This window comes from Polistes fuscatus, unplaced genomic scaffold, assembly GCF_010416935.1.
Source record: "Polistes fuscatus isolate 324 unplaced genomic scaffold, CU_Pfus_HIC Scaffold5, whole genome shotgun sequence".
Taxonomy (NCBI): domain Eukaryota; kingdom Metazoa; phylum Arthropoda; class Insecta; order Hymenoptera; family Vespidae; genus Polistes; species Polistes fuscatus.
In genome coordinates this window covers 12,542,104-12,554,468 of record NW_025113129.1, presented here as the reverse complement: position 1 = coordinate 12,554,468, position 12,365 = coordinate 12,542,104, and the positions used below count along the sequence as shown (strand labels likewise).

Here is a 12,365-nt window from a genome sequence, read left to right as displayed (position 1 = left end):
TTATTTTTACGAACGTATAGATCATATTATGGACTAACTCGTTGGAGGGAAAAAATTCAAAAGATTTATTTTGATAAGAACGTATGATTTCTTAATTACGAATAAATTTGTTATTGTTATTATCAATAAAAATAATTTACATAGGATAATGCGTGACGCGCAGAAGTAAAAAGAAAATTCAAGTTGCGCGCGCACAACTGACATGCGCAGATCTTACTTTTGTTTCTCGCGTTCTTTCGTTTTCGTGGTTATGTCGAGTTTGTCTCAATCTCACGTGCTTGCAACACGTTCAAGTAAGATCAAGAAATAAAATCTTTGTTCATCGAAGCTAATCGAGTGGTCTTTTTTATTTTTATAGTCAATGCTGTTACTCAGCTATCTTTTTTCAACAATTAGAAATATTTTGTAAAGTGGGTTGATCTATTAAAACAAATAGTAACACAACAGGTACTCATATATTTATTTTGTGTGATACATCTAAACATATATATATAACAATATCCAACAAGTTAAATTTAAAATAAATTGTCACTGTTAGAAGTTTAATTTAATTATTTTTAACACTGTTTGTCGTATATTATTTTTTATAATTTTGTACAGTAAAATTTCGATATTACAAAAAATCATTTCTACTTGAATAAAAGAAGTGATATCAAAGATACAATGGTAAGGAAAACGATGTTTAAATTTGAGGCTCCTGAATTGCCATTTGAATTTTTCTCGTGTTTAATCTGATAAAGTATATCTTGCAATATCGATTGTATTTGTGATGGCAATTGCTGATTTGTAGATATTAGTTTCTCTGCAATTTCTGTAGCTTCTAACAATGTAGCTGTGATTGGTGCAAGATTTTCCTCGTTATTTTGCATGAAGAACTTAAACTGAAATAAAGAAAAATTTAATTTTGAAATCGTTGCGTGAATAAAATAATATAACACAATGAAATAAATATATATGTGTATAAATAAAATACCTTATCAAGTGTTTCTATATCTGGAATGCGTATTACAATTTCATAGAATAATGCGCCAACGTCGTTCCGATTGTTCAACCTAAAATAATACAAAATAAATAAGTTTTAAATTGTACAATGGTGAATTATAATATAATAATCGATCGATCACTTACAAGTCATAAATCTCCACATAATGATTAATTAAATATTCATAACATTTTTTCCATCCTATATCGCTAGATGTGTATATGGATGCGAAGGCTCTTGGAATATCTTCTTTTCGTATTAATTTTAACGCATTTTCATTGAAGATGTACTTAAGATATCTATCAGGTTTAAATATAAGATATTATAAAAAGTCTTTTATTAATAATTTAATATTATTAGTTCGAATCGTAAAATGATGTAATTAAACTTACTTATTTAGGGTCATATCATCTTCTGAACACCCTAAAGCATCTAAATAAAGAATTTGTTCCGAATGTAATTTAGTTTCTGTATAGGCTGACCATAATTTTGACCAATTATTATGATCGGTATGTTTTATGCCAGTACAAAGGATTGCAGGTTTGGCATTCCGAGGAATTCTGCAAATATATATATATATATATATTACTTATATGTTAAAACATTATTTTATCTATAACAGATTTTTTTTTAAAAATATTAGAGTAATGAAAAGAATTATAAAAAATTATCATACATACGTTTTAAATTGCTCAGTACTCTTGAATATTTTTGTCGACTCGTCGATACAAGTTTTACCACCAAATTTGCAATTTAACGAAAGTATTAACTCTCTGTTTAATTGATTATTTTTACTAAGATTTCCCAATTTATCAGAATCATCATAATAGTCAATAAATCCAAGCCTTTCTACGTGCTCATTCGTTAAATATAACACATATCTCTGAAGAGCTTCGATTTTTCCAGAATGTCTTATATGTTCCCAGAGATTGTTAATACCCCGTCCGAATGCCTTCCAAGGTAAATGTTCCTTTTCTCGACGCAAATAAAGTGCCAATTTGAGAGCCTTAGAATAAGTATTACTAGCGCGAGCCAAATTGAATGCATCATCAATAATTTGCGCACGATTTATCACGTGAATGGTAGAATACTTGTTACTATTTAAGATATTTATTAATCTTGTCATTAACGTATTATCGTAATTCACCCTATAATATCCAAGTTGTTGAATATTAAATACAATCCACTGATCTTCCAAATCAAAATCAAATGTATTTTCAGTTGTTCTTAACCAAAATTGTGGTTTGGTATTATAGAAATTTGGATTTTCCTCGGTAGCTATGGAAATGGGGATGTGGAACCTAGAAGGTCCATCATATGCGTAATACAGGAACCGTTGCTAGAACGATAAATATGTTTTGTAATAATATGAGAAGTTACAAGATTTTTCTTTCCAAAAATTCTATTTCTCTTTCGTATTATCAATATTAATTATTTTTTATCATACCTGAGTAATCCTAATTTTTTTATTATATTTATCGTAAGAGATAGATACGACGGGATATCCAGGCTTATTGACCCATTCATTCATTGTTTCTTCTAAATTATGGTCGTTTCGAATATAGCCATCTATCTCATTCCAAAGTTTCTCTGGATTAACTATCCCATATTTATTTTTATTGAGATATCTTCTAATAATATAATAAAAATTGTCATCTCCAATGAGCCAATGAAGCATGCGGATAATACTAGCACCTGTTATTGTACATACAAATAAGTAAGTAAATAAAAGTTTGAAAAACAACGAATAATTTAATCTCGATGCATACCTTTTTTGTAAGAGATTATATCGAATGGTTTCCTTAAATCTTTAGGATCCGAAACAGGATAATTTAGTGGATGAGAGTATATGAAACCGTCTACACCGAAGACCTCGTGCATATCATTAACCATAAAATGATGTATAAAATCATTTTCATTTATTGCCTGTTAGTATATATAAAGTATAATGTTAAATATAATTAAATATTTATTTTAATATCGTATCAATTTAGAATAGATTATACTTCTAGAAGCAACCATTGAAAATATTGGGCAAAGCCTTCGTTCAACCAAGTATAACTCCACCACTCGCAAGTAACCAAATTTCCAAAATATTTATGAGATATTTCGTGTGATACTGTAGTCAATATGGAATATCTTCTTGACAAAGGTATAATATCCTTGTCATAGAAGAGTTGAGATTCCCTAATAAAAAAGAATCAATGAATGCGAGTGTCTTAAATAAATATGTTTTAATGCTAAATAATTAAATGTTTACCTAAAAGTAAAAAGTCCCCAATTTTCCATTGCCCCTATAGGAAAGTTTGGCAATCCGACAAAATCTATTTTCTCCGATTCATCCTCTTGTACGAAAATTTGGTTAATGCTTTTATAATACTTATAAGCGGCATACTGTACTTCATCACCATACTGAATGATCTCTTCTCTTCCCCAAATATTAAATTTTTCTTTATCGTTTTTAATCGGCACGAAATTGGAAACAACGAAACCCAATAAATACGTAGACATGTTTAAACTTTCCTTGTAAATATCCCATGTGTATTGCGTGCTAAATATAATATTTTATATTAAATCAATTTTCTGATCTAGATGGATAAGTTTCATTATTTTCAGAAACTTACTCGTTAGGAAATGATCTTTCAAGAGGCATATTACTTAAAGTTTTATACGATTTATCTCGTAAGATATGAATTTTAAATTTGGCCTTGAAAGCTGGCTCGTCAAAGCAGGGAAATACCATTCTGGCATAATTTGGTTGGAAGTAAGTGGCAAAATAAGTGCTAGAAAATCAGAATGACATTAAAATTAAAGCCCAGATGTTTGTTACAACATTTAAAAGATCTAATTAAAAAAGAGTACAATCTGATAATTTTATACATACTGATATTCATTATTGTTTATGTAGCGACCACGATACAATCCTTTCATTTCTTTATCAGAGATGTCTACTTTGTAAAACCCTATTTCCACGGTTACTTTTGGTACTTCGATGTGAGTAGTAAGGTAAATGATTAGCTGTTGATTTTCTGAGATTAGCTCATAACCGAGGATGTCAAAATATTTCAAATCTTTGTCAGAGGTTCCAATAGGAGTTTCGTAAACGATCACCGTAGGAACAATATCGAGTTCATAAGAATTAAGAACTATTTTGAAGGCTGGTTTATCGACTCGAATATTTATTTTAACGGATCCTTCGAGTAACATATTATTTCTTATGGCAATCGAGAGATTGTAATTAAGCGGATAAAGTGTTGTCGGTAAACGATTATTATTTTTTAGAGGATAAAGTTTCTCCAACCAATATGATATCTTTGGTATATTTTTTTTATACCAATTAAGTTCGTAAATTATAAGATCGTTATATGATTGTAAAGTATTATTTAACGTTGGTACTTTACTAATGAGAAAATCCGTTACATATCTATACTGCAATAATAATACATTAAATTATTTTCTTTTTAATTCCATTATAAATGATGATAATCTATATATATATACCTGTTCATAAAGTTTTTCTGTTGATATTCTTTCCGCGAGTCCTCCCATAATATTTTTGATTGCAGATTCATCTTCGTAACTATAATATAATTTAATTTTTTAGAAAAATATATATAAATATATATTTTATATGTTATTTTAAGAGAATATATCAACAACAACGAAATATCTTGAAAAAGAGAAATTACGTTAATATAACATACTAGTTATAAATATTATCAAACGCCATAATCATATATCTCAGAACAGATTTTACACCAATTTGGGAGTTCTCGTAGACGGAAGCGAAAACCCCAATGCTGTCTCCATATCGTATACCGGAGTTTTCAGATATCGCTCTATTTAATAACCTTTGAATAAAAAGAAAAATTGTTTGTATTAATTGTAGAAAAAAAAAAAACTATAAATAGCTAATAATATAATTATAATAATTTTACGTGTTTATAAGATAGGTATGTTCGGTACAACCCAATGCCTTAAGAATTACACGTTTTTCTGACGTGATAGTAGAATTTATGTATGCTTTCCAAATGTCATTCCACATATATGATGTTCTAGCCTTTTCACAGTATATACCGGGTCGCGTATTCGGTGATCTCCTGAATAATTAACATAATGATTATTAATTACGATAATTACGGGATGATTATTAATAACCTCGTCGAATATTTCTACTTACATCATTTCATAGCAATATTTGCTTTGATATTTACAGGCCCATTTGTGTAATTCCATAAGTAAAAGATCAGATAACTGAGACTCTTTATTTAATGATTTTTCAATTATCGAATTTATCAGTTTTAGGACGTGTTGCTGAAAATGACGAAAAACGAATTGGAAATTACGAAGCTCGTAAAAATATAAAAATACATGACAAGAAAATTACCTTCAAGGATTCGAAAATTTCTTGTGCTTCGAATTTATTATGCAAGTACGTCAAGCCATTGAAAAATGCTCGCCATGGTAAATACTCATTTTCGTATTTCAAATACTCCGTAGCTGAGAAAAGTAAATCGTAATCAACGTATCCGACCCTAGCAAGATTCATTAGATCGTCTATTAACGCGGCGCGATTCACCTTGTGTATCTTTTCAAACTTTTGTTGAGTCAAAGCGTCAATTATACGCTTCCAATTAGCGATATCATAATTTACACGATAATAACCTAAAAAACGTAATTTTAATTATTTATTTTTTAATTTAATAGTTGAACCTTTAAAATTTAAGCATTGAGAATATACTTACCAGCTTGTTGGATGTTGAAAATTTTCCAACCTTCGCTATTGTCCGTCATTATTTTCATTTCAATCTGATTTAACCAAAATTGTGGCTTCGTGTTGTTAAAATTAGGATTTTTTTCTGACGTCCAGGTGATCGGTATTTCCCAAATATTTTCAACGGATTCGCCATTTTCGTTTCTCAAGAAAAAGCGTTCTTGAGATAGTGTCGCCAAACCATCTGAATCGATCGTAACATTGACGACAGGGAATCCAGCCTGAGTTGTCCATGAATTTAGAAATTTGCTTACACCATTCGCAGACGTTTCGTCGGCTAATTGATTAGAAATAGCTTTGTAGAGATCTTCTGGGGTTGCTACGTTGTACTTTCTAAATAATTAAAAAGTAACTTTATGAGATGATAATTATATTAGAAATTTTAATAAGTCCACAATAAAAATCTACCGTTCTTCGAGATAATTTTGCAATGCAGCGTAAAAAACATCGCTGCCATAAGTCTTCTCGATCATTCTTATAACACTTCCAGCCTTGGCGTAAGTAATTTTATCGAAAATATCTCCTATTTCCGTAGGAGTCGAGACATCATAACTCATAGGATGACTAGATGTTAAAGCGTCTCTTTTAAATGCTGAATGAAGTTCATTTACGACGAACTGATATTCCAATTCCCATTCTGGTTTTATCTAAGGTATAATAATAAAGATAATATGTTTCAAAAATTTAATTATGAGATGTTAGTTGATATACGTGTATGTATTTCGAATGTACATACATGAGATGTACCGAAGTATTCAAAATATGTGGCAAAGCCCTCGTTCAACCAAGCATATTTCCACCATAAAGGAGTAACTAAATTTCCGAACCACTGATGGGCAATTTCATGTGATATTATATTAGTTCCAGTTTGAATATCACGGATATTCGTCTCTTCCGATTGTAAAAGTAAATACTGTTCTCTGAATGTAAGAAGGCCCCAATTCTCCATAGCACCGAATGATAAATCTGGTAAAGCTATCATATCGAGCTTATCCAATGTATAATTATGCTGCAATAATTCTTCGTAGGTTTTTACAAGAGGTTCCATCAGAGAGAGAGAATAAGATGTTTCATTAAACGAATTAGGTCTAAACCATATCTTGTAATTTTTTTCACCTTCATGATGCACATGATTGAAATCGGAAACCACTAATGCCAATAAATACGTTGACATCAATTCTGTATCTTCAAAACGATACAGCGTTTTATCAGTGTCTCTAAAATGTTTCAATAATAATTTATATTATCCTATAAAAAAAAGTTCTTTATCATAATTATTTAGAAAATATTTTATGAAATATATACTTCAACTTCTTGATCTCCCTTGGTTTGGTATTACTAATAGCGTGATAACTATCCGGTATCAAAACTTCAACGGTAAAGACAGCTTTCATCGCGGGCTCGTCAAAACATGGAAACATTTTTCTGGCACCGACTGGTTCCATTTGAGTAGTGGCTAACCATCTATTCAAAAATAAAAAGTTAATACACGTTGGAACAATTATAAATATAATTGATTTAAATAACATTTAACCTTTGTTTTCCATCACTGTCTATGTAATAACTTTTATAAAATCCTAGCATTGCATTGTTCAGATTGCCCGTGTATCGGAATATAATGTTAACTTCTGTTTTCTCATTTAACGCATTTTCGAGCTTGATCACGAAAAAATCATAAATACTTTCATAGCTCTCAGTAACATTGACTTCTTCGTTATTGACCATTACATTAACGCTATGTACAGTAATATTTGAAGCGTGTAGAACGATTTTATTCGTTTTCTTAACGACCGACGCTACAATTTGAACGTTACCGTTGAAAGTGAAATTGTCGGGTACGAGGAAAGGTTCCAAACTAAGTATATATTTCTGTGGAATAACATTGTTCGGTAAACGGTATTCATCAATAATTGGATCGTCTGTAAAAACAAAAAGAGTTACAAAATTACATTTCGTATTTAATTAAATATTTCATTAATTATCATATAGAAGACATTTTACCGGATTTATGATTATTATCATTTATCCGCGAGATAATACGATCAACATTATTCTTATACCAATTCAATTCGTATTTCGCTAATTCCAGTGAGCTCATTAATGATTTAGTTATTTTAGAAAATTCTGTATGCTTCTTAATCAATCTTTCGAATTTATTTATTAATTCATCCGTAGAAAGATATCGAGATAGACCTGAGAGTATACTCGCGATCGTATCGTAACCATCGTAACTTAAAAAAGAAGATAAATAATAATTTAAATATCATATTGAATGTGTGTGTGTATGTGATTTACAAAGTACTCACTACTTTGCCATTGCATCGTGATTTTTATCAACGAAATCGAGAACAGTATTAATTCCGATTACGCTCGAGCTGTAAATGGCCGAAAATACGCTGGTACTGTCTTGCTTGCGAATTCTATATACTTCGTAAGGTGAAATGGCACATCGGAGATACCTAAAATGTAAAGAAACGTTTAAGAAGATGATTGTTGATTGCCGAACGAATGAATAAAAATAATCTTCAATCTATGTCTCACTGTTCTAAGATATCGATATTTCGGCTGCATCCAAGTGCATTTAGAACGACCACTTGTTCGGATACCACTTTGGAAGTTTTGTAATGATTCCATAAGAGTTTCCAATCGTCCAAATTACCGTGAAGTATTCCCGTACAATATGCGGCCGATCGTTGATTCGGTTCGATTCGGTTTCTACGAAAGAAAAATAATTTCACGATTATTTCGTAATAATAAGGCATATAATAATATAATAATCGTCAATAAGCCGATATCGATTATGATCTTACCTAGAAGTCGCGTTTATCCAATTGCGGAAGAATTCCAGTGAATTAGAAACGCATTCTTTGTGATCGAATTTGCAAGCGAGATCGTTAAGTTCTCGTCGTAGTTGTACCGTCAATCTATCGTCATTTTTTCGATCTACGTAACCGAGTCCCCGATAAACATTTTCGATGAGCGATAAAACGTATTTCTAAAGAAGAAAAATCATTTCAAAGAGATATGAGTTTCTTTGTATGTTCGTATTATTTTTCTTTTTTTTTTTTTTTTTACACTTTTTAGCAAATTGACCTTGTACAAAACGTAATTAGCTTCGTCGCCAGAAAATCGTTGAGTGAGATAATCAAGTCCTCTGAATGCAGCTTTGAATGGTAAATAATTTTTCTCTTGTCTAAGATATTGTAAACCGTCTAGTGCGATACGATAATCTAATAATCCAGCTCTAGCAAGATTTAACAAATCATCGATGATACCTGCTCGATTGTATTCGTGTATTTTGGTAAAGTTACTGCTATTTAATTCATCAATAATTCGATACCAAGAAGCATTATCGTAATTTACACGATAAAAGCCTGAAATCAACGTATCGATTCAATTTACATTATTCCACGAGTAATATTAATGTATTTTACTTACCAGTTTGTTGTACGTTGAATATTACCCAATCCGAATCAGAAGCATCGATAGAGATAATCTCGTTTTCATTTTTCATCCAGTGTTTTACTTCGGTTGATACGAAATTTGTTTGCTTTTTCGTAGTATAAGTGATTGGTATCCACCAATTCGTATTTACAGGTGTGGATTTGAGATTTCGTAATAGAAAACGATGTTGTTTTAACGTTGCTTTACCTTTCTCAATGGTGACTGATAATACGGGAAATCCTGGCTCCTTAGTCCAATTGTTCATAATAGTTTCGATAACAATATCTGAATTACCAGCGGTATTTTGAAACGCTAACCACAAGTTTTCAGGTTTGACGATGCCATTGGTTTTGCTAAAAGAAAATTAATCGATCTCTCAAATGAATGCAATTTTAATAATTATTTTGTCCCCGTCGTTATTATTTTTTGTCTTTACCTATCGCGAACATATAAGCGTAAAGCTTCATGAAATTTATTAATACCAATGAAATGACTCATCATACGAATTACACTGGCTCCTTTGGCATATGTAATAGAATCAGCAATTCCAGCAATTTGTGATCGATTATTAACTATTCTTGTCATCGATTGTGATTCTTCTATTCCATCAACACCCAATGCTGCTAAATGTTGTTCCACTAAGAATTGTCCCTCCATATTCCAAGTGTTTTCGATCTACGATGATTTTAATAAGAAGATCAAAATGAAAAAAAAAAAAAAGAAAAGAAAACACGATAAATCTATTTGACATATTTACCTTGGCTGTTCCAAAATATTGAAAATATCTGGCAAAACCTTCGCTCAACCACAAGTAACTCCACCATGATGGTGTAAGTAAATTACCGAACCACATGTGAGTGATCTCGTGTATGATAACAGAAGCTACATTTTGTTGAGCAACAACCGAACATTCTTTTTCATCGTAAAGCATTCGTGATTCTCGATACGTAATCAAACCCCAATTTTCCATAGCACCAGCCGAAAAATCAGGTATTGCAACCATGTCCATTTTTGGTAATTCATACGGCTGGTCGAATAACTTTTGTAAATAGGCCAATGCGTTTGAACCGATTTTCAAAGCATAACGAGATTGATCGATCATGTCTGGTCTTGCCCAAACTGTCAACGTTTCTGAACTATTTTTTGCGAAATCGAATATGGCGAATGCCACAAGATACGTCGACATAGGAACGGTAGTCTTAAAATTGTCCTGATACAAATCTGACGAACTAGAATAGCATGACAAATATTTTCGTTACGAATGATTTAATAGACATATTTTAAACCAAAAAAAAAAAAAAGAACGAAACAGTTCATTTCTTACATTTCCTGGGTATTTTCCAAAGGCATATTACTAATACTAATAAATTCTTTGGATCGTGTCAAACTTATTTTGAATGTTGCTTTGTAACCCGGTTCGTCAAAGCATGGGAAAGCATGTCTCGCGTGTGTCGTTTCGAATTGAGTTGCTGCCAGCCATCTAAACAATGTTTATTTTAAAAAAAACAAAATAAATCTCTTACATAATTAGCTTACGATGGACAAATAATTACTTACTTAATCAAGTTGTCATCAGTTATATAAGAACTTTTATAAAATCCTATCATATCATTTCGAAGATAACTATCGTAGGTTAATGTTAATACTATTTTATCTCCTTTTTTAAGACTTTCTTTTAACAATATACTATATTTTTCGGTCTCGTTATCATAACTTGCATCTTCGATGTCCAATTTTGTATTTTCCGCGCTAACCGACGATTTTACATTAAATATACTTCCATAATGAAGTACAATTAATTTTGTAGGCTCATCGACTGTAACATTGATTTTGACTTCGCCACGGAACGAAAAATCTCCTATTAACTTTGGGAATAGATTAATTTCGTACGAAGTTGGGTGCATCGAATTTGGCAGTCGATAATCTTTCGAAGCGAGGTCATCATATGTTTGGGATTCATCTAAACCTATTAAAATCAAATTCTATATAGAGTGTTTCAATATTTGACGTATCAAACTTTTGGAAATAATGATAAAGAACATAAGCACCAATTTTTGATAAAGTACCATGATCCAAAAATGCCTTAGTCAAAAGTTATCGATCGAAACCATCAAATAATTAAGTTCATATCAAAATATATATTATCTTTTGCATTGTATTATATTATGATAAGATGAATACATTTATAGCATGTTCCAAATGGCATGATAACGTCACAGACAGTTCTACTATATTTACTTTAACTAGAAAAATTCTGATAATGTTGCAGACTGCAAGATTTCTTGCCAGGATTTTCATTAACTACAAGTGTCTCGTACACCTCTTTTATTCCCCATGATCTTATAGACAAACAAATCGATAAATTTTCCGAACCATGGTTCCGGTTATACGAGTATTTTTCGTCCCGAAAAATTTGATACGTTATCACGGAAGTATCCTATATACTTAAAGGCTTTCGTGTATCTTTGTTATGTCATATAAAAATTTCTTACCTTCTAAAATATCCTTCGTATATCCACTTTTTAAAATAATTGCGATGGTTGCAATAAAAAATAACGTTCGATGAATATCCATCGTGCAGATTCTTACCAATTTCACTACTAAGAAATGATACAAAATGAATAACAATATTATCATGCATATATGCTGATAATACGAGATTAAATTTATCAGTAGTGTAAAGAAGATTTAACAATAAAAATTTTATAAAGTATTTTTTATTAGATACGTACCCTGATGGATAAAGTTCTTAATTGCATCAGAATTATCTTCATAACACGTTACAATAGTATTATTTATTCAATTCATTTATGTTTATAATTATCCTAAACACTGTGATTCATTATTAAAACGAGTATTAAACGCGCGTGTGTATTCCTACGCGAAAAATAAAACGTCGTTCTTACACTGCTTCTGTTTCGAGTTCAATTCTCTACCAAGTAATATAATATATTTTATACTTAATCAGAAAGTATTATAATCTTTTTTGTTATCTTATCACCTACTCCAATATTAATTTTATCATTTTTTTCAATATACTATTATCGATTTCGAGGAACGTGCAAAAATCTACACATTTGATATTAGTGTAACACAGAAATTTTTATTTCTACACTTTTTATATATGCTTATACTTTATTTATATAATATACAGGAGAATGATCG

At 30.7% G+C, this 12,365-nt stretch overlaps 1 protein-coding gene across 1 annotated transcript; it reads right to left on the bottom strand.

The window, feature by feature from the left end:
- Window positions 1–564: 564 nt before the first annotated feature.
- Window positions 565–11,269, bottom strand: LOC122522136 (putative aminopeptidase-2). The gene is made up of 32 exons (XM_043642948.1): window positions 11,218–11,269; window positions 10,758–11,166; window positions 10,525–10,680; window positions 9,958–10,429; window positions 9,637–9,875; window positions 9,195–9,553; window positions 8,850–9,130; window positions 8,567–8,751; window positions 8,298–8,471; window positions 8,063–8,215; window positions 7,758–7,987; window positions 7,291–7,675; window positions 7,068–7,220; window positions 6,493–6,973; window positions 6,165–6,403; window positions 5,728–6,089; window positions 5,370–5,647; window positions 5,163–5,296; window positions 4,921–5,082; window positions 4,687–4,833; window positions 4,484–4,562; window positions 3,867–4,411; window positions 3,607–3,765; window positions 3,243–3,533; window positions 2,989–3,169; window positions 2,752–2,854; window positions 2,430–2,581; window positions 1,663–2,321; window positions 1,375–1,542; window positions 1,129–1,281; window positions 974–1,052; window positions 565–881 (listed from the first exon to the last, which is right to left on the bottom strand). The coding sequence occupies exons 1-32, from the start codon at window positions 11,267–11,269 to the stop codon at window positions 630–632; spliced, it is 7,872 nt and encodes a 2,623-aa protein (XP_043498883.1). The 3' UTR covers window positions 565–629.
- Between the last annotated feature and the right edge of the window lie 1,096 nt (window positions 11,270–12,365).

Excerpts from the sequence above, each read along its gene's own strand:
- LOC122522136 (XM_043642948.1), bottom strand. The coding sequence starts at position 11,269 with ATGGTACTTTATCAAAAATTGGTGCTTATGTTCTTTATCATTATTTCC. Across the intron at positions 6,090-6,164 it reads CAAAATTATCTCGAAGAACG|AAAGTACAACGTAGCAACCC; the intron begins GTAGATTTTTAT and ends TTAATTATTTAG. Across the intron at positions 3,170-3,242 it reads TGGGGACTTTTTACTTTTAG|GGAATCTCAACTCTTCTATG; the intron begins GTAAACATTTAA and ends CTTTTTTATTAG.